This window comes from Phasianus colchicus, chromosome 1 (genome assembly GCF_987193195.1).
Source record: "Phasianus colchicus chromosome 1, bPhaCol1.hap1.1, whole genome shotgun sequence".
Classification (NCBI taxonomy): domain Eukaryota; kingdom Metazoa; phylum Chordata; class Aves; order Galliformes; family Phasianidae; genus Phasianus; species Phasianus colchicus.
The window spans coordinates 177,186,859-177,208,598 of NC_143436.1; the positions used below are offsets into that span (position 1 = coordinate 177,186,859).

The following is a 21,740-nucleotide window of genomic DNA, read 5'->3' on the forward strand; positions in this document are numbered from 1 at the left end:
ATTGAGGATATTGCTTTCTCAAGAAGTTCAACTGTGACCAATCCAGCAGTGAACAGCAATGGATAGACAGGGGCTAAGGACAGATCCCCTCTGGAGAAAGTGCAATGTTTTACCTGTCCATATCAGAAATGTCCATAAATCCTTATTTGTTCCTTCTGAGCCAGTGTAAGACATCAGAGGTGATGCGAGGCTACCCCAAGCATTGCTGGGCTCTTCATTCTGCACCTGCAGTCTCATAAGGGCCTTCCTCTTGGCCTGCCTGAGCCAGGGATTGAATGTATTTTTCCTTCCTTTGCAGATAAATGAAAGGCCGTAAGTCATGATACTCGTTAACAAGACAATTAGCAGGGGTCACCTTTTGTTGTTGAAACCTGTTGCACCTTTATAGCTTGTGCCCCCAGCCCAGTGCTGTTGGCATGAGGAAAGGTCTTCATGCCTTTGTGGGGATTTGCAGTCTGCCTTGAGAGATGGACCACAGGGGAAATTCACTTGCATACACTTTCCAAAGGGATTTCCACCAGTGCATCTACAGTTCATTTACCTGAGTAGGGGAGTTGATTGAGATATTTAATACAAATCAATCCTGGAGGAAGATGGGGCATCCTTAAGACTTTAATGGGGACACTGCTATAGATAGCAGAAAATGTTTACTTTTCAAATATTCCAGGACCAATCTACTTGATTTTTGAGTACTGTTGCTATGGTGACCTTCTGAACTACTTAAGGAGCAAGAGAGAAAAATTTCTCTGGACGCTGACTGATATTTTTAAACAGCACAACTTCAGTTTCTATCACAATTTCTGTTTGGACCGAAATTCCAGGTAAGACATTCAGCAATAGTTTAATACTTTGCAAAGCTCTTTTTAGCTGTGTTCTTAGCTGTACTGTGAACAGGTGCAATTACTGAGTTCTTGAGAGTCTGCACGCTTTAAGAAGCAAGGCCTTGAAAAGAACTGAGATTTGTTTCTTCTTAAAACCTTCCTATCACTTATCAAAGGACCAGAAATCTCTTGTTTCTGCTTAAGTTTTGAGAAAATCATGTCTATGCTCAGGTTTTTATTAGTCATAACAGATCATGCTATTTCCCTGTAAAACAGTTTACATTTAGTAGATTATGTTTTCCATTGTATAACCTTGGAAAATCTGTCACCCTTACCAGGAAAGGAGCCCACCTGAAATATGGTGTGAACATGGATCTGTACAGAGAGGATGAACTTAAAGTCACACAAACAAGCCAAAACATAAATATGACCTCTGGACCAAATGGGATTGCACTCTGCTCTGAGGAAGGTAATAGATTAATTGCTCTTATCTCTAGCAATTCTGTTATTATTGTATTTATTATATTATTGGTCTAGCTTGGCTAGATTCAACAAGACAGGAGGTTCCATTCTGTTTTCTCTCTTCCTTCCTGTCGGAAATGTATTTTGCTGGAGAAGGATTTAACAATTAATATCTCAGACTTATGTTTCTGGTCATAATATACATGGTATTTGAGTATGAAAATATTTTGTCTGAGCAAAGAATGCAAAAGATGAATGCTCTTCTTAATGTTGTTCTTGATAGGAGAGATGAAAATCCTATAACAGCCAATAGAATAGTAAGGGAGGGTATGGAAAATATGTGTTCTGGTTATTTTTTACAGATGAAATTAAGTGTGCAAGCAGACAGATGGATGAAGACGAGGATTTTAATGTGCTCACTTTTGAAGACCTTTTATGCTTCTCTTATCAAGTTGCCAAAGGAATGGAGTTTCTTGAGTCCAAATCGGTATGGTGAAGGGTAGCATAATGTTTAGATAGAAAAGATAGCAAAAACATGTCAGCCTACTAAAATGCAGACAGAGGAAGAGAGCCACACAGTGGCAGACTTGAATTAAACCTCCTTCCCCAGCTCTGTTGCAAAGACTGGCTTCTACTTGTAAGCACAGTCCTGAGTAAGAAGCAGTGGCTACACCACACGTTTCTGCCTACCCTGGCACTGTCCTCAGCTGGGAGAAACCAGGGACTGCCCAGCTTGCAGAGAGTTTCAGAGGAAAGGGGCAGCAATTCACAGAGCCCTGTGCAAAGCCACAAACCAGGTAATTTTTTCCCTCTGATACCAAACGCCGCAGAGTGTTAACCCATCCTGTCCCTCTTAGTGCATTCACAGAGACCTCGCTGCCCGCAATATACTGGTGACCCATGGGAAAGTCATGAAAATATGTGACTTTGGCCTTGCCAGAGATGTCATGAATGACTCCAACTACATCGTCCAGGGAAATGTGAGTTTACGAGTGCTCTGTGTTTTTCATGATATTTTAAGAATTATAAGGAACCAAGAAAGGGAAGCTTTACATTTGCAAATTCTTTTTAGCATTGTAGATAACTGTAAAACAGTACAGAAGTCTCACTTTATCTGCCCTTGAGAAATGCAGATTCTTAATTTATAATCAGCTAAATTAAGGCAGTGATTCAGAGAGAGGTCAAGCTTTTAACTTGCTTCTAGCTGGGCAGTGAGAGCTACAACAATGCACACAGTGAGCCTGTATCACAGCATGACCTGCCTTCCTTTCCCCATCTGCACAGGTTCGTTTACCCGTTAAATGGATGGCTCCTGAAAGTTTGTTTGAGGGGATGTACACCATGAAGAGTGATGTTTGGTCTTATGGAATACTGCTGTGGGAAATATTCTCTTTGGGTGCGTTCTGTAACATGGCAGAAGAACACTGCTTGCCTTTGGCAGTTCATCAGACTCAAGTTGGATCTGCTTTTGTGGACTCCAAAGTCCTGAGTGCACTTTTCCTACCATATTTTCCCAGGTGTGAATCCCTACCCTGGCATTCAAGTTGATGCGAACTTCTACAAATTAATTAAAAGTGGATTTAAAATGGACCGACCTTATTATGCTACAAAACACGTGTAAGTGGGTTTTTTGGTTGTTTTTTTCTTTTTCTGGATTATGCACAGAGTGGGGATTTATGTTTGCTACGTCACTGTTTCTATGACCTCATATTTATTTTACACTGTATCCTGTTCAGAAAAGTTGAAGAAGGTGGGATCTTTCTCTAACTCTGAAAAATGCATCTTGATCATGTAAGTTTTGTCCTGAAGCAGAAACCATTAGAAAAACAATTCTTTTCAGACTCACGCTGGATTTACTCTTGTGGAATCCATAGTCCTGAATGCATTTTGCCTACCCTTTTCTGTGTGGAAGCTGGAAGTACAGTACATTCCAGCCAGTGTGAAATCCTGGCCTCAGTCCTATGATGAAGATTTTGCTAAGGACACCAGTAAAGCCATGTACTTCATTTCACCCTTTTTTCTCATCCTTTCTTTGTGCTTTCCTCTGATGCAGTGTGTTCAAATCTGCCCTCTCTCTGGAAAGTCATCCTGGTGCCCTGTATTCCCATCCAACATCTGCATTTCCATGAAGGTCCTTACCAGACTCCAACAGCTCACATATTTTCTATCACTCCCTTGCTCCCACAGCTATTATGTGATGCAGTCCTGCTGGGCACTGGACTCCAGAAGAAGACCCTCATTTTCCCAGCTGGTTTCCTCTCTTGCCTGTCAGCTGGTGGAGGCAGAGGGAGCAGTAAGTAAACACAGAAAGGAGAAAAACTTTATTTTTGGAGGGGACCCATAGATTACAATGATCTAGTTTCTCTTTTTGTAGTGGAACAGGCTGCCCAGGGAAGCAGTGGAGTCCTAGAGGTATTCAAGAAACGTGTAGATGTGGCACTGAAGGGCATAGTGGGCATGGTGGTGATGGTTGGACTAGATGATCTTAGAAGTGATGATTCTATGATTCAGTGAGACATGACAGACCTGAGCATGGCTCTCCCATGGTGCACCTCTAGGAGGAGGTCTGCATCCTACCAGTGCCTGCTTCAGCACGAGAAAAGCAGTTCTCTGAGAACAATACATTCTAACAGAAGGTATCCTTTCTTTCCTCTTTCCAATCTCCAGGTTTACCAGAACATGAGGAAAACTGTTTCTCCACCCAAATCCAACAACAAAACTAGCCCAGCTGTAAGTAAGGATGAGGAATCTCTTCTGTCCCCAGCTGTGCTCCAACATGAAGACTGTCATGTTGAGAAATGAACTGGGTTTGACCTCAGTATTTTCCTAAGCTCCATGTAGCATAAATGCTTCACTTCACCACTAAGATGATGTTATCACCTCCTGCTCTATTCACATTTTTGGTGGGATAGTCCATGTTCATGTTACTTTGAGAAGACACAGCAATTCATTTCTTTGCCTTCAACAAGCACATCTGTAACAGGTGCAGCTGTCTTTTAGCCATCCCCCTGTGGCCAGAAATCTATTTGCTGGTTTTATGTAAACAGAATCTAATCCATGCATTGGAACTGAGGCTGCTCTCAACATAATTCAAACAAACACAAAAAAAAATCTGTGAGATTTTTTTGTCTGAGCACAAGCTCAGACTGTGTGTCTAAAAGGAAATGGTGTGGAGTAAAGAACACCTTGATCCCTGGATGTCAGTGAGTGCTGGAAATAAGGCCACTTAAAATTGCCGACTTTAGAAGCCTGACTTTTAGAATACCAGCCTTAGTTTCCAGGGAACTATGAAGCTGAGTGTGTTTGACTGTCCTGTCCTGATTGTCTCAATTGCTGTAATTTCCCAATAGATGCCCAATTCAGGTGAGTTCATGTCACTGAGCTTTAGGGACTTAGGTGGGCTCCAGACACCCAGCTCTGCACTTGCTGGTGAGAATCAGGCACTCACAGCAAGTGATTCCTTTCACCTAAATAAGCACCTACAATAGGCAGAGGAGGGCAGGAGGTGACCCTCCTACTCCCTTGTCTAGAAAACCTGGATGACTGCCTCCAACTGGAAGTCTTACATGAACTGAACCATAGCTAATACTGCTTTTCAAGCTTGGTGTGTTTTAATATTGAGTAAAAAAATAATACTTTTGTAGAATTTGTCCACTGTAGCAAGTTAGGAGTGTGATATCACACCAAGCTCCCAGTGGTCAGCCTGACTGCATAAACTTGGCTGCCATAAGATGAGAGCACAACTCTTTAACTTGCTTTCAGATTCCCAGGACAATAATCAGAGGCTCAGTATTTTTTTAATACAGTTAAAAATACACATTATTGTCATGGTGGGGTTTGGGGATTTGTAAACATGCCTTCCACAATGTCTGATTGGATGCATTTGTCTGTACTTCAGTGAACTGAGGTCAGGATATACTGGTTAATAGTTTTGTTCTCTTTAATATCTTACAAAGTCTCAACTGCAAATAGGGTTTCCAGTGTTACAAATTCATGAGTGTTTGGATAGAACATGCTATAGTGTAAACAGAGCTGCTCTTTACTAACACTGTCTGAAAATAATTCATGTTTTAATGCAGCACTTATGAATTGTATATATATAGAATTATAGAGTCCTTAGAGTTGGAAGGGACATTTAAAGACCATCTAGCCCAACTCCCCTGCAATGAGCAGGGACACCACAGCTTGATCAGGTCTCCCTGGTCCGCATCCAGCCTTGCCTTGAAAGTCTCCATGGACGGGGCGTCCACCACCTCTCTGGGCAACCCGTACCGGCGCTTCACTACCTTTGTTGTAAAAAAGAAATGAGGAGGCTGACACTGGGAAGCGGCCCGGAGTTTCTTCTCTCGTCCCCGGCGGCACTAGGGGGAGCTCGGGGACCGCCCTGCGCTGCTCGGGGATCGTTCCGACGGCACCGCGGGGTGCGGGGAGCTGCGGGCACAGCGAGTTGGTGAGATGCCGAGTGGGCAGCTCCTCCCGCAATGACTTCTCCGCCAAATCGGTCACCCTGTGTCGCCAGCAGCACTCGCCAAAATACAGAATCACAGAATCGTTTGAGCTGTGAGTGACCTTTAAGGGCCACCTAGTCCAATTCCCTGTGATGAACAGGGACATCACAGCTCCATCAGGTGCTCAGTGCCCCGTCCAGCCTGACCTTGAGTGAGTGTCCCCAGGGATGGGGCATCCACCACCCCTCTGGGCAACCTATGCCGGTGCCTCACTGCTTTTATTATAAAAAATTCTTTCCTTATATTCTAATTAGAGAGTTTTCCTCCCAGTCTAAATCTCTCCTCTTTTAGTTTGAAACCATTTCCCCTATAGAGCCCATCCCCTTCTTTCTTACAGCTCCTCTTGTATACCAAAAGACCACTCTCAGGTCTCCCCACAGCCTTCTCTTCTCCAGGCTGAACAGCCCCAGCTCTCTCAGCCTGTTCTCAAAGGGATGTGTGCCATCCCTTGGGTCATTTTTGTGGCCCTCCTCTGGATGCACTCCAACAGCTCCACGTCTCTCCTGTACTGAGGACTCCACATCTGCATGCAGTACTCCAGGTGAGGCCTCACCAGCACAGAGCAGAGGGGCAGGATCACTCCCTCACCCTGCTGGCCACACTGCTTTGGATGCAGCCCAGGATACAACAATCTTTCTGGGCTATGGGGGCACACTGCTGCTCACATCCAACTGCCATCCACCACTACCCTGGTCCTGGGGAAGGGCTGTGCTCTTTCCTTTTGCTCCCAGCTTGTATTGATAGTGAGGGTGGCTGTGAGCCAGGAGCAAGATCTTGCGCTTGGATTTGCTGAACCTCATGAGGCTCTCTTGAGCACACTGCTCAGCTTGCCTAGGAGACCTTTCTCCTGGTTCTGGATGTGCTTCCCTAACAGAAGCCAAACCACTGTGTTTGAAAGAGAGGGATGGGAGATCTGGAAAAGAACCAAGCCCTGTGTGAAACAGGACCAACCCTCAGTGCCCGAAGTGTCTCATTGCCCCAGGGCTCAGCCAGGTGGGAGTGGTCGGAGGAGGGCGGTGTGGCCCAGGATAAGGCCCTGCTCCTGGGACCTCTGCGGGCTGGAACGTGGGGCGAGGCCCCACTCTTCTCCTGGGGAAGGATCTGGGAGTGAATGGGCGGTGTGGGGAGCAGTCAGACTCAGCTCCTCCTCGGAGCCAGAGGCCTGGGCTTTGTTTGCTTTGGAGGGAATGGGTTTGTCCCTGGCAGAAGCGCTGTCTCCTCCCTTCTTTACAGCCTCAGTTCTCTGAGCAGGCAGTGGGGAGGGGGCATGAGAACCTCTGGCCCTGGGGAAGGCTTCTGGGGCAGTGGCTGGGGGAACCCCCCTGAGCTGTGCATTGCATCCAGCCCCATCCACCTCCTCAGAGCAGCCTTTGCCACCTGCATGAAACATCACCCCCAGAGCCCCAGGACCCTGCAAGGAGGTGTGCAGTCAACGCCTCTGAAACCTTCGACCTTGCAAATAACGAAGTGTCCCCACAGTGCCTGTGCTGAGTGCACAGCCCTGCAGCACCGGGCTACTGTGGGGAGAGGAGATGGGGCCCTGGGGGGGAGAGATGGGCAGCACATGGTGGGAGACACAGCCATGGGCTGTGTCACAAAGGGCACATCTCAAAGCAAGGTGTAGGGTATTAGATGGTTATGAGATGAAGGGGCCATTGGCCCGAGGACCAGGGATAGCCACAGGGCTCGCTGCTTGGCAGACATGTGCTGATCATACTGCAGCCACAATTGGGCACCTTCCGCGGGGTTCAGCACGAATGTGGGCAGTGGTGGCCATTCTATGAGCAGTGTTTTCTTGTCTGGGGATGACAGCAGCCATCCAAGCTCAGGCCCGACGACACCTGTCCGAGGGGCAGAGCCGCGCCGAGCTGAATCGTGCTGTTCCTTGCCCCCTCCCCCGGCCCCACTCCTTTCCAGCAGCGGCTCCGCTCGGAGCAGCGTTCTGCATCCAGCCCGCTCCTGCAGGCATGTACTTAAACAAGCCGGGTATCAACCCCACGATAAAAGTATTGGGTTATTCTGCAACGTAATCTACATCAAAGCCTCGGGGGCTGCCGGCTTGAAAAGATCCAAGATGTTTTCTAAGTCCTTATCATGTCTGTGCTTAGGGGGAGCCATAAATTCCACAGCTCGGACACACCAACCCTCGGTTCCTCCTTCCCTCTCCTCGGCCACCAAAGGGCTTTCAAGAAGTTTTTTTTTCTTCACCCTCGCAAACAAAGCTCCCGGTGCCGCGCCGTTACGGTGGGGGAGATGGGAAGACCCACCCACCTCACACTGATCTTCTCTCGAGAGACAGAAAAATCGCTCCGTGAAAACCTGAATGCAGTTCGGAGCGCAACAAGAAGGCGCCCGCTGCTCCTCGACGGCGGTGGCCGCGCTCGGCCTTTCCCGGGGCTCCTACGGGCGGCTCGGACGGGATCCCCGTGCCGCGCTGTACCGGGATCCGGCTCCAGGGCCGCGCCCCGACGGAGACCCCGTTCCAGAGGGCAGCGGGAGAGCCGTCGGGGGGCACAGCCGGCGGCGTTTCTGTCTGACAGTGCTCAGGCGGATCCCCTCGGAACTGGTGATGTTCTGCTCCAAGCAGCGCCAGGGCTGGTAGAAGGCAGCGGGCGCTGCGAAGCGCCGCAGCCCGAAGGGACCGCAGCCACGGGCGCGGCTGAGGCAGAGCCGCTGGTGGAACCGAGCGGGGAAAGAGGGAATCTGCATGTAAAGAAAGAGGGGAGAAGCAAACGGTCCTACAGGGAAATAAGGGGTCAATATAAAATAAAATAAAATAAAATAAAATAAAATAAAATAAAATAAAATAAAATAAAATAAAATAAAATAAAATAAAATAAAATAAAATAAAAAATAGCAATGTAAAATATAAAATAAAATGAAAACAAAACCCCAAATCCCCAGGCGATATTTCGCTCCCAACGGCCGTGGTTTGGCACTTGTCACTTTAGAGTCGCTTTTTCTTGCTCAGGATCTAGGGAAATAAAAAGAAACAAAATAATGAACGTACTTTTACAATGAAAGAAACGAAGAGGCAGAAACCACCACCACCACCCCCCCCAAGCCAAAGCTGCTGCCTTGGCCATGCCCCACGCACCTTCCCCAGAACGTCGAGGAGAGAGAAGAGGAGAAAACCGCGTGGAAAACAAAGGGGCCTCAATCGGTTTGTAGGGAGGACACGAAACTCCTGCCTGGCTCAGAACGCAGTGGGACAGGGGAAAGCACCCTGACCCGGGTCGGGCGGAGATCCTGCAGAGAGCCCGGGATCGGGAGGGGCTCCTTCAATCTGCCCCGGCCAGAGAGCGCCGCGTCCCTCCGGGCTGAGGGTCTGTGCGGAGTTCGGTGCGTTTTGATGCTCTGTGTTCCGAGTTGTGTCGTTTTAATGGCCCCTTCCTCGTTTATGGCACCATCAAGCTCTGTCGTCTCAGCCCGGCCGTGACACCGCGGGGGGACGCGGCACTGCTTCTCCGGGATAGCACCGAACGAGGGGATAGAGAAATCCCATAGGGAGGAGGCGGCCGCCCGGCACCCCTCGTCCCGGTGTGCTGTTGTTATTGTAGGGTCGCAACCGCGGCCATGAGATCGCGTGGGCAAAGGGATTTGCTGCGCTGGCACTGAACGACGCACGCAGCGAACGTGTCCCAGCGGAGATGGGCCGAGAACGGGGTTCCGTCCTTCCCCGAGAGCCCCGATCCCCGCGGGCAGGGACAGGGGACGTCGGGGGACACTTTGGGAGGTGTCGCGGAGTTATTCCCGTAGCTCTGGGGCACCCTCGCTCTCGGCACCGAGTTGCCGTCGGAAGAGGGATAAGAAGATAGTTTTGAGTCACTTGAGGATTTGGAGATGTGAACCGCCCCGTCGAAACGGGAGGAAAGCTGCAAACGGTCACACAGCCCGGGGAAAGAGAGATACACGGAGGCCACGGACGTGCGTGTGGGGTCCGTGAGCCACCCCCGGTAGGACCGCTCCCCCCCTGACGGCACCGTAGCGCCCTGGAAAGCCGTCGAAGTGAGTCGGGGCTGCGCTGGGAAAACGGGGAAAAGCTGCCGTCCACATCCACCTCTCTCGGCGGGTGAAAGGTTTCCTCGCTGTGCCATGGGAAAAGATGCAAATATGCAAATGTTTTCTGGCATTGTCCCCGCTCAGGGTGAAAAGTTAAAGCATAAAAGCAGCGAAGGGAGTCGAGGTGGGGGGGACGACTCTTCAAAGGGGGCTCCCGGCCGGGGGGAGCCGGCTGCCGCCCGCATGCTCCCCGGGGCGGGTTCCCGAGGCGTCGGGGTGGGAAAATCCGGGGGTGCCGGGAGGGCAGGGATCGGCCCCCGAGTGGACCGAGGCTGTTGGGAGAGGAGCGTGGACAACGTGGGTCTCGCGTGGGTCCCGCGGCCCGCACTCATCCCGCGGCCCGGGGCAAGGCTGCGGGTGCTGCCGGTGCTGCCGGTGAAGGCTCACGTCGAGGCCGTCGAGGCCCGGACGGGCGGACAGCGCCGGGCCTCGGAGCGAAAGGAGCCGTGCCCTCGGCGGGGGTTTCTCCTCTTACCTCTCGTTCATCGAGTGGGAGCGGGTGGGAAGCGCGCTAGAAAGACAAGCGGCCGTGAGCTTTGCGGCTTAAAACAACGACGACGACAAAACGGCTTTTGGGATTTTTAATCAAAACCTCCCTCCTCGCCCCCAACGCCAACAAGGCGAAGGGGCGACGAAGGCGCTGCCCGATCGGCGGTTCCCATCTTCCCACCCTCGCCCTTAGATCTCCTTCTCTGTCTTTTGCAAGTCTCTCGATTTCATCCTTTGAACCTGTGATTGGAGGTTAAAGTGCACCAGGTTGCAATGGAAGGAGGAAGCTCTTAAACAATAAAGGCTTGAATATTTAGCTGTGATCAGGTCGCTGCCCTCTCCTTATCTTTTTAAATGCAAATCGTCTTTTAGGGGTAGTAGCTATATACCCAGCGCCTCTCCACGTCACCTGCCTTTGGTGTGTCTGGGCCATTACTAATAGAGCCTTGTAAACAATCGTTAATCATGTAAGCGCTGCCGGCCATCGCCTTCGGACCGGGAGCGCTCGGCGGCGGCGAACTGCGCGGGGCCGCGGCCCCTCCGCCTGCCCCCTCCCCGCCGCGGGAGCCCGGCCCCGGGCGGCGGCGCTCCGACGGCCCCGGCAGCGGCTCTCCGACGGCCCCAGCAGCATGCCGAGAGCGGCCGCCGGGGCCCCGCCAGCATGTACGTGAGCTACCTCCTGGACAAGGACGGGCCCATGTACCCCGGCCCCGTTCGCCACTCGGGGGGGCTCAACCTGGCGGCGCAGAACTTCGTGGGCGCCGCGCAATACGCGGACTACGGCGGCTACCATGTGAACCTCGACGGCGCGCAGTCCCCCGGGCCGGCCTGGCCCGCGCCCTACGCCGCTCCGCTCCGCGACGACTGGGGGGCCTACGGGCAGGGAGCCCCGCCGCCCGCCGCCGCCGCCGCCGCCGTGCACGGCCTCAACGGCGGCTCCCCGGCCGCAGCGATGGCCTACAGCCCCGCCGACTTCCACCACCACCACCACCACCACCACCCGCACGCCCACCACCACGCCGGCCCCGCGCCGCACTGCTCTGCCGGGGGGATGCAGCCACTCGGCGCCGCCCCCGCCGCCGCCGCCGCCGCCTCCGCCGCCCCCGAGCCGCTGTCCCCCGGCGGGCAGCGCCGCGGCCTCTGCGAGTGGGTGAGGAAACCGGCGCAGGCCCCGCTCGGTAGCCAAGGTAAGCGGGGGGTATGGGACGGGGGCGGCGGGGGGCGGCGGCCCGAAACCGACCCGCTCGGGGGCTGCTCCTCGGCGGCGTCTCCGCCGGTACTACGGGGAAAGGGCCGAGAGCGGGCCCGTGCCGGGGCGCGGGGCAGGGCAGGGCCGTCCCCCCAGCGAGGAGAGGAGCTGCGGGGCCCGAGGACGGCCGAGCTGCGGGGCGCGCCGTCGGGTGGACAACCGATTCGCCGTCGGGCTCATCCGGCATGCGGAGGACGGCGTCGCTCTCCGTTCCGCTCGGCCACTTAGAGCCACTTAAAAGATTTTTATAACCAATTACAGTCATATAAATCATCGGCCGCTGTCGCTCCGCATTCGCTTCTGGCTCGCTGGGCTCCAGCCCGGGGAACAGGGAGCAGCAGAGGCTGCGGCCCCCACGGGCCGCCCGGTGGGACCCGGAGGTGCGAGGGCGTTCCCCCCAACCTCTCTGCCCCGGGGCCGGCGCCGCGCTCCGTTGTGATGTTAATCCCCCCACGGCCCGGCCGGGCCCTCTCCCTTTTATATGAGCAGAGCTGCTCGCTGCCCGCTTTGATATACACCTTCCTCTCCCATTGTCTCTTTTTTCTTTTTCCTTCGCGTTTTTCTATTTCCAGATATATTTACGGCTGAAAAAAAAATAAAAATGAAAATAAAAAAGGAGCGGTGACTTCCGCAGCCACCACCGACCGTGTGCCCTCCCCACCCCTCCCCCGGCCCTGTGCCCGGCGCTGCCCCCGGGCTGCGGCGTTCCCCTCGCGGGGTCGGTGCTGCTCGTCCGGGCCCTCCGCATTCAAATTGCGCCTTTGGAGCAGCGCGTATGGTAATGCGCGGGGCCGGGGGATGAAAGCGGCCGCCGCCATTTGCTCAGTAGTGGTAATTCAAACAGAATGTGGCTGTCATTAAGGCTTTGAGAAGGGTTTTTCTTTGATAAGATCTCCTTGTCCCGCATTGTTCGGGGTTGTGTTCCCCATTCAGAGGCTCTGGGAGCTCTCTCTGATCGCCCTTGTCTCCTCGCGGGGTGCTTTTGTTGTGCTCTGCGGCACTTCACCTGCACGGATTCGGCCCGAGCACCTGGGGGGGGTGGGGAGGGTGGGGGGATACGGGCTGCCCGCGGCTCCCCTCCGTGGGAAGGGGCTGGGAAGCATCGCTTTAATCAGAGCGCTCCGAGAGAGGGGGGCACGGGAGGGCCGCGCCGTCCGCTCGCGTCCCTCGGGCCTTTATTTCTGTGAGGTGTTTTCTGTACGATTTTGGAGCCTCACAGCTGCCTGCCGGGCCCAACGTGACGCGCTCAGCTCCCTTCTTCCCCTTCCGAAACGGAGCTCCCGTCCGATCCGCGTTGCCCAGAGTGGGGCTTCACTTTTCCCCATTATTTCCCTTTTTTTTTTTTTCCTTTATCATTACTATTTTCTTCTTATTTTCCCCTCTTTCCTATTGCTTTTTCTTCTTCCAAAGTTGTAAGACTTTGTTCTCGCTGCAGAGCGAACCGGGATGCCAACAGAAGTATAAACCAAAGTTGTCCCCAGCAAAACGAACGGGGGTGCAGAGGGGCAGGGGCTGCATTCCGGCACCATTCCGGCAGCTTTGGCAGCCCCGGGGCCGAGGGACGGTGCTCCTCTCTGGCTGCCGTTAGCGGTCCGAGGTCTGGAAGAGGCCCCGTCCCTTTCTCCCCACTCAGCCCTTTCTCTTTTGCTTTCCCGACGCGGCTTTGTCCTCCGCAGTCAAAACCAGGACGAAGGACAAATACCGCGTGGTGTACACGGACCACCAGCGGCTGGAGCTGGAGAAGGAGTTCCACTACAGCCGCTACATCACCATCCGGAGGAAAGCTGAGCTGGCCTCCAGCCTGGGGCTGTCGGAGAGGCAGGTCTGTGGTGCGGCTCGGGCTGCGCGTGGTTGGGATGCGCGGATCGAGTTGCGCAGGTTGGGATGCGAGGGACAGAAATACGCGGGACGGAGATGCGCGGATCGGGTTGCGCGGATTGAGATGCGCGGATCGGCTCGCACGCCCGCCGCGGAGCCCCGTGCGTTGAGACCGACTGCCCTTTTTTCACTCTCCCACACCCGGCAGGTGAAAATCTGGTTCCAGAACCGTCGGGCGAAGGAGAGGAAGATCAACAAGAAGAAGCTGCAGCAAGCGCAGCCCGGCGCCGCGGAGCCGCTCAGCCCCGCCGCCCCTCCGTTGCCGGGCCCCGCGGCCGCCCCGCCACCCGCCGGGCTGGGCCCCGCCGCCCCCCAATGACAGCGGCCCCGGCCGAGCGCAGGGACTGCACGGACCGCGGAGGGACGGCCGGGCCGGGCCGGGGCCGGAGGGGCTCCGTGGCCACAGCGGGAACGGCCCCAATGCACTGCAGCGCCGTGTGTACAGATGTACAGTGAGCGCGTCTCGTCCGGGGAACCGCGGCCGCGGCTTTGGTGTTATTAATATTATTATGGTTTTCTTTTGTTCTTATTTTTCTTTTTTTTTTTTTTTTTTTTACCCTGGCGTTTGTTAGGTGTAAGGGGAGCGTGGCACTCCTCGGTGAATCTCAGGGATCTGTGTGAAGGTCTGAGTGATGCTGTTGGGCTGACGATGAATTTTATTGGGGAAAAAAAAAAAAAATTAAAGCACATTTTTTTTTAATTTTATATTTTACTTTTTATTTTTGGTCGTAACTGCAAATATGCAAAACGTTCATGAAGAGTCGGAGCAGAGCAGGTGAGGTGGTGTTAAGTGTGTGGCAGTGAACAGCTCAATGTTGGACACGTGTAAGATCTGTACGCCCAGTGCTGAGGGCCACCGAACAGAGATGGGCAGAGTGAAGCCTCTGAAAATTGCATCCAGCCATGCTGGGGTGAGGATCCTGTGCTTGCAGAGAGATGCCAGGTGCCCACTTGGCACCACTCACGGTGTCCCAGCACTGATTGTAATCACTCCCCGTGCTGCCTGCCTTGCTTTGAGTTCGTGCCAGTGGTCAGTTTTCAAAGTCTCCTTGGATGTCCCAGCTCTCCTTTCACCACCCGGAGCAGAAAAGTTTGGGGGAGCTCTGCACCCATCCCCAGACACATTGGGTGCTGATATATGCAGGTTTCTTGCTGTGAGCAGCACTCAGGCTGTGCTCATTGCTCGTGGTCTTGGTATGCACCGTGCCCCAATGGTGGCATCTAAAGGATTCCAGTCTGCACCCCGGCGATGCCGGTCCACAGGGCTTTGCAGGCACCAAATGGAGGGGTTGTCCCTTGGAGGATGCCCTCTGGCGCCCGGGGCCGCCCTGCAACATCGATCCCAGCCAGGCTGCTGCCCGAGCTGCGGTGCGTTGCTGCGATACGCCTGTCAATAAAGGCTGTTTGGATTGTGGAGCGGAGCGCAAGGTTTGTTTGGTTAGTGGTTAGAGGTTCAAAAGTCGGCATTGTCCCACTGCAAACGAGCACAAGTTTTTTCTCCCGAAGGAAAAGCTGGCTGCGGCCAGAAGGAGGGAGTGATATCGGTGGGCCCTTTTATTTGCTTCCAGGAATAATTAATGGCAGTGAAAAAAAAAATAAAAGAAAAAAGAAAAAAGATGACCACGGAGTTATGAGGGCCGTCAGTGAGTACACTGATCACAAGGGATATATGGGTGACAGAGAGAATGTTTGGTAGGGCTTTGCTGGCGTGTCCTTATGCCTCTGGAGTTGGGGTGACAGAACCCATGGACACTGTACAGAGGTGGTACATTGTGATGGTGACACACACTGTTTCCAGTTCTGAAAGCATCAGGTTTTGCAGCCCTCAGGATTTTCAAGAAAGAGTATTGCTCCCCTTGAGGTGCCCAGCGTAATGTGCTTGTACAAAATTCCCATTCCTCCCAGTATTCATTAGAGACAGAAGGCAGCCAGGTGTGTTCCAGTCCATTCTAGTCCAGTTCCATAACCAATCTCTGCCTCCTTTTGCCAGTGGATGTTCATGTTCTGAACTCCTCCCCTTCAGCTCCTGATGGTGGCAATGCAGAACTCACATTTCTTGGTTTAAAAAGGAACCAACTGAGCAAATTGTACCCACACCCCATTCCAAACATCTACCCCCTCCCATCCCCAAGCAAATAATCCTCCAAACTTCCGCTTCCTTGATATTGCCCGTGTGCCATAAAGGAGTGCACAAAGGCACAAACTGGATATTGTGTTTATTTGGGGTGGTATTTCCACCCTGCCCACCCCTCTGTGTAAAAGCTGTGCAATCTGAAGGGTTGGCCTCAAAGTGCAGGAGTGTGGAAAGGGAACTCAGCCCCCTGCCGCCCTCTCTTGGCACAGTGCAATAAGAAAGCACCCGGAGCTCTTTTTTGGCTCAGCTTGTCCATAAATGGAACTTCCTTTAGCAAGTTCTTCGGGTTCTGGGTAAGAAGTGGCCATATATGTCACAGAACACCATGGAAGGAGCTGTAAGGCCCACATACAGAGGGCTCAGATGGTATCTAAAGGAAATACCTAACTCAGAGCATCCCCTGAGGGCACATTACTTGTCCTCAACATTATAGCCAAGCACCCAGAGCCTGCACCACAAAGCTTTATAGAAAGAAGAAAAAGTCTTAAAATCAGCAGTAAGCATAAAATCATAGACTATCCAGAGTTGGAAGGGACTCCATAAGGATGATTGTGTCCATCTCCTCAAGCAGCAACCTGCAGAAACCTGCACTGCTGCATGCATCGGTCACAGCCCAAATGCATGACAGAATGCTTCACCTGGATCCCAACAGGCTGCAGCCCATTTGTGGGGCTCTGTGCTGAAGGCTGAGGCAGTTGGAGCCGAAAGCAAAAGTGGAGCTGCTGCCAACAGAGCAGGGCTGGAGGATGGCCAGGAAGGCAGCAGAGTGCGAGGTGTGTGGAGGCAATGCAGGGCAAAAGAAGGGCACACAGTGCTGTACGGTGTGGGGGAGGGATGGGGGGTGAGCTGAGTGGGAGGTGTAGGCATGACCCATTCAGGATCCAGTTGACTGCCAGAAGCTCTGGGATGGAGAGGGCCAACCCCATGGAGCTGAGCTCTTCACTGGGCCAGGCAAATCCTCATTGTCCTCTGTTGTGTGAACACAGGGGAGTTCTTGTAATTCATGTCTCACCCTCTACTATGCCCTCCATTCCTGTTCAGGCTCTTTTGGAAGCAAGAGTGGGACAGACACTCCTGTGCAAAGGGGCAGAAAAGAGGAAAGTTTGAGCTGTTTGTGAAAATAAACAAATTGTTGCCAGGAGACTGGATCTGGAGGCCAGGAATCCCTGTTCAGCCCTGTATTTCTAAATTGAATTATCATCTTCCTGGGGTGCCCATGGGATCCCCCTGCAGACGCTTTCAAAGCATGACAAGTTTGGGGGAAGAGAGGATGACAACTCGTGGAAGATCTTCATTTCATGCTCACCTGTGGGCCAAGACACAAATGTGCAGCAGACATCAGGGCCCGGTCCAATTAGCCATTGGCAGGATAGCAGGTAACAACTTTCCTCTTCTTCCTGTCTTCAGGTTGGATATTAGGAAAAAATTCCTTTCAGAAAGAGTGGTGAGGCATTGGCACAGGCTGCCCAGGCAGGTGTGCAGTTACTGTACCTGGAGGTGTTCAAGAAGTGTGTGAATGTGACACAGAGGGACGTGGTCAGTGGGCACGGTGGGGGATGGGCTGGTGGTTGGACTAGGTGATCTTAGAAGTCTTTCTCAACTTTAATGATTATGGGATTCTATGACTGATTCTGTGTTTCCTCAGGTCAAAACATAATATCTAACCCATTGGCTCAGATCCAATTCCTCCAGCAAGTATATCATTCTTTCTTTAAGGTCTCATTTCCAGCCTGATGGTCCCTAATGCTTGGGTTGGATGGAGACCAGACAGTCATACGCCTGATGGGACATCAGGGCTCACATCTGTACCCCACTAACACAGGCAGGGAGGGAAGAAAAGCCCTTCCCACAGTGCTAATCCGAAAGAAGAGACCAACCCAAACAGAATGCATTGCAACAGCAAATACTGGTGCAGAGGGATAAGAGCTGAGCACACGGACCTGTCCTGCTTGAGGCATTCTTGCCTCCTTAGTCACCCAGGTATTTTCTGGCAGCTGTTGCAAGTAGTTCTCCCTTTGAGTCAGATCCTGCTCCCCTGGCACGTCTCCTTGACTTCCAAGCTCAGATAGCTTTCAGAGAGCCAAAGACATTTCTAGGAGAAAAGCTGCCTTATCTCCAGCATTATTCCCTTTGGGAGGGGATGCTCCTGACATGGGACCTCCCTTCCTCCTTCCGCAAACGCAGCAAGCTCTCAGCACTTCAGACTGATGTTCTTTGTGCTCCAAAGCTCAAACACTGTGAGCTGGGAGCATGGTCCTTGTGCCTGTACCTTGAGACAAGGCTCAGGGTTCACAAGGTCCCAGTCCTGCCTTCGTAGCATCTCACGTGGAAGATAAGCAGCACCCAGACACCAGAGTCCTCAGCATTCAAAGGCATTTGGGTTCCCAAATTGAGATGAAATCAAGCGGTGGTAGAATCTGATCTGAGGAAATGTGTAAAATTAGTGAATATGAGATAGAATTCTTGGTAAAAATCACCTCCCACCAGCAATGCCAAAGAGCTTTTATCCTAGCTTAAAATTAAAAATTGCTGCTATATATGAAACATAAACCTCAGTAATTGAAGAAAATTCAATCCACTCCTCTTCTTGGTATGGCAAATGTGGTTTCTGCAGCAAAAATGCTCATATTTTGATTTTCTCTGATTCTCGCCATTGTGCCTATATGCACCTATACAAGAATAGGTAACCACAGGGAGCTGAAGTGAGGTCTCTAAAAACATCTTGCACAACCATTCCCAGGAATGCAGTGACTCAGAAGAAAAGGTGACTTTCTCTTATCAGAAGCGTATTCCTTCCTCCAGGACTTAAACACGATTCCCAGCAATGACACAACTACAAAACTGCAGCACCGCTTCGGAACCACTGCTTAGTTTTTGTCATTCTCTTGGAAGCTCTCATCGCAGCTCCAAAGGTGTTTTCCATCCTCATGAGCACAATCTCTGCTGGTGGCTCTGCCAGTAGAACATGCCCTGCATTGTCTCCTTGCCTGTGGACATGCTGCTGGCCTGGGGCAGGAGGAGGTACTGCTTCAACCACAGCCACCCCCAATCCTGTGCTGCCCGTAGTTCTGTGGCTCCACATGGTTGAGCCAGCAGTGCATGGTTGGATCACTGCAGCAGTCTTACATTCAGTTCAGTTCGGGAGCTCAGAGGCTCCTGGCACTGTCCCAGCAGTGTCCCTACACCATGGCACCAGGAGGCAGCAGCCAGGAGCCAGGATTCACAAAGCTTTGCTGCAACATGGCATCTCTCCCAGCAGTCTCTTTTTGGAGGCATCCAGCTCGGATGATTGTTCCCTGCTTGCTGTGCCAGGGAAGCAAAGAGTGGGCTGTGTTCCTACAACTGTCTTATTTAATTACAGTGTGCCAGGGGGTATTTCTGGGTGCTGAGCTCAATCAGCGGGGCTAAGTAATTGTGCCATGGTGCACAGCCAGCCCTTGGCCTGAACCAACAATTTCTTGTCCAAGGAACTTCTGTTCACAGAGTCAGTGTGAGTGAAGGGCCGTTCCCTGGAATGGGGTTTGGGTGCAGGCGTCCTGTCCTGGGGATGGCAGATGAGTGTCTCCAAACGAGGCTTTTGCTGACAGCCCTGGTACTGAGGAGTGCTTTGAACCACCCTGTGCTCGCTGCTGTGGATGCAGGCTCAGATTCCCAAGTACCATTAGAATAATGTAAGTAAGCCAGTTCAGCAAAGACGTTCCTCCATCCATCTGCAAGGAGCCTTGTCAGCCAAAGCTGTGCAAAGCTGTGCACGCACTCAGCAGAGCTGCTCCTCCCTTCTTTTCCCCAGTGGGGAGGCATAGGCAGCAGGCTTGGGGCTTTGGGAAGATCTGAGGTTACAGATGGTCATTCCCAGCCCGAAGAAGTACCTGGTTGTGGGCCCCATCCTATTCTATGCTGCTGCTCAGCAAATGCCTTTTATTCACTGCCTGTGCCACTCAGCACTCCTGGCCATGCCGCTTGTCTGCCCTCTCCACTTCTCCCTCTGTAACTGCGTGGTGAAGAAATTCTGAGCTGAGATTGGGGCTATCTGAGAATATTAAGAAAAAGAAAGGGTGGGTGGGAGGGGGAAAGGAAAAGAGGCAAAATGGAGAAGTAAAAAAAAAAAAAAAAAAAAGGGGGGGGGGAGGGGAGAAGGAAAAGCGAAAAGAAGAAAGGGGAAGGAAAGGAAAGAAGAAAAAAGAAAAAAGAAAAAAAAAAAAGAAAAAGGAAAAAGGAAAAAAAAAAAAAAGAAAGGACTTCCGGCTGTGGCGCGGGGTTATGTTGCGGGGCGCGACCGGAAGGTGGCAGCATCGCCGCAGGAGGAGCCGGGAGGGACCGGATGGTATTCCCTTCCCTTCCCTTCCCTTCCCTTCCCTTCCCTTCCCTTCCCTTCCCTTCCCTTCCCTTCCCTTCCCTTCCCTTCCCTTCCCTTCCCTTCCCTTCCCTTCCCTTCCCTTCCCTTCCCTTCCCTTCCCTTCCCTTCCCTTCCCTTCCCTTCCCTTCCCTTCCCTTCCCTTCCCTTCCCTTCCCTTCCCTTCCCTTCCCTTCCCTTCCCTTCCCTTCCCTTCCCTTCCCTTCCCTTTAGAGGAAATGGAAACACTCACACCATTATTGTGCTCTTTTGTTAAAATTTCCATCGAAATAAATAGGAGGCATTACTTTCAGAGCAAACTACATAAAACAGCCCCATGGAGCAGACCCTTCAAATGTCCCTGGCACTATGTGGAGAGCCCAGATGGTGGCTATTTTAGCCCTACATACCTGCAGCTTCCCCTGTGGGAGCACCCAGCGCAACCCTTGTGTCAAACCCAGGGCTGGTGCCACCCCAGAGCTGAGCTATCCCACACAGCCAGATGAAGGTTTCCCGAGGAACTATTGCTGCCCCCAGCATCTCATCACCAGGGCTTTGCTGGTGGAGCAGCTCCTCGGGTGTGTGGCTCACTGCACATCCCAGAGCAGGGCAGAGAGGGTGGGATGAAAGCAAGCATGGGAGTAAATGGGATTTTGCTGGGGCGAGACATAAATCTGCCACTCAGCTGGAGTGTTATCTCCTGCACCTCTGCAGTTTTCCTGATGATTTCCAGTGCCTGCATCCAAACCAATTGGGGAGACATTTTCCAGGCGTGGTGAGGCAGCTTTGTGAGAAGATTTGCCAAAAACATCTTTATGTAGAGCCCTGGGCAACTGCAGTGGGTGTGCCTGATGTGAACTGACCAGGGAACACACCATACACCCAATAGGGTTCAACGTCAGCCCAGCGAAACCCACAGAAATGGCAATTCTCTGCTGGAATCCCATCACTTTCCCTTAGTGCATGGACCAGGAAGGCTGCAGAGGTGGGAGAGCCAAGTCCCTTGCATCGCAAAGGGATTAAGCTTCAGCAGGAGAGGTGCAAGCTGCAATTAATTAGCAGCTCGCTAAAACACACAGAGCACAGGTTTCTGTTCGGCGACTTTCTCCCTCCATGCAGAGCCGCATTCCCGGTTAATGAGCTCATTGGCACCGCAGTCCCATAGCAGCAGAGCTCCTGGCACAGCATCACTTACCTTTCTCTTCACTTCCTCAGCAAATGCCTCTCTGGTTTCTCCACCATGGCAAACAACTCCGGTCTCTCCTTCCTCTCCTTCATCCCTCCTGCTCACAGCTGCCAGCCTTCTTCATCTTCATCTTCATCTTCTTCCTCATCCTCACTGCTTTCCTTCCAAGTCAGTCCGGTGCACAGCCCCTCCTGCTGCCCCAGGGCAGTCAGACCTCCTTCTATCTGCAGTTAAACTGTTCCACTAAGGGCTGTAGGTTGAATATTACCAAACCCTCAATGAAGCAACAGTGGATTTGATGCCTTCAAAGCAGAGGGGGTTATCCCCAATTCTTTTTTTTTTTTTTTTTTTCCTGATTTCCATTCTTAGGATAAAAAAAAATCCAGCCTATATCACAAAGGAAAAAAAAAATTGGAGCTGGCCATTCTGCCAGCTTATCTCAGGCAATGCCAACTCCTGCAGTCTCACCTTTGGCCAAATACTGACTCACCAGCAGAGAGAAAAAAGCAGAGGCTGACAGCCCAGCACAGTGCTGGGTGCTGTTCTGGGAGAGAAAGATGTGTGTTTGGAACCAGGTGGACCCGAGCAGCCATGCTGAGGGGTGGTGGTACAAGATTG

The 21,740-nt window shown here is 52.3% G+C and overlaps 2 protein-coding genes across 6 annotated transcripts in view; both read left to right on the forward strand.

The window, feature by feature from the left end:
* The window catches only part of FLT3 (fms related receptor tyrosine kinase 3), a 41,962-nt gene extending 35,921 nt beyond the window's left edge, over window positions 1-6,041 (forward strand). For 4 of the 5 annotated variants that reach the window (XM_090133660.1, XM_090133667.1, XM_090133678.1 and 1 more), the window contains 8 exons: window positions 668-821; window positions 1,160-1,290; window positions 1,646-1,770; window positions 2,141-2,263; window positions 2,568-2,679; window positions 2,801-2,900; window positions 3,471-3,576; window positions 3,951-6,041. In XM_090133660.1, coding sequence (XP_089989786.1) covers window positions 668-821; window positions 1,160-1,290; window positions 1,646-1,770; window positions 2,141-2,263; window positions 2,568-2,679; window positions 2,801-2,900; window positions 3,471-3,576; window positions 3,951-4,085 — 986 coding nt within the window. In that variant the 3' untranslated portion in view covers window positions 4,086-6,041. Of the gene's footprint in view, window positions 1-667; window positions 822-1,159; window positions 1,291-1,645; window positions 1,771-1,893; window positions 2,264-2,567; window positions 2,680-2,800; window positions 2,901-3,470; window positions 3,577-3,950 lie in introns of those variants that run through there. The other variant, XM_090133685.1, reaches the window with a different exon arrangement.
* A 4,962-nt stretch (window positions 6,042-11,003) lies between these two features.
* CDX2 (caudal type homeobox 2) lies at window positions 11,004-13,788 on the forward strand. Its single transcript, XM_031615870.2, has 3 exons — window positions 11,004-11,529; window positions 13,268-13,413; window positions 13,618-13,788. Exons 1-3 carry the CDS (start codon window positions 11,004-11,006, stop codon window positions 13,786-13,788), a joined length of 843 nt encoding a protein of 280 aa, XP_031471730.2.
* Window positions 13,789-21,740: the final 7,952 nt, after the last annotated feature.

Coding starts and splice junctions, on each gene's coding strand:
- CDX2 (XM_031615870.2), top strand. CDS start 11,004: ATGTACGTGAGCTACCTCCTGGACAAGGACGGGCCCATGTACCCCGGC. Junction 11,530..13,267: donor GGCCCCGCTCGGTAGCCAAG/GTAAGCGGGGGG, acceptor TGTCCTCCGCAG/TCAAAACCAGGACGAAGGAC. Junction 13,414..13,617: donor TGGGGCTGTCGGAGAGGCAG/GTCTGTGGTGCG, acceptor CACACCCGGCAG/GTGAAAATCTGGTTCCAGAA.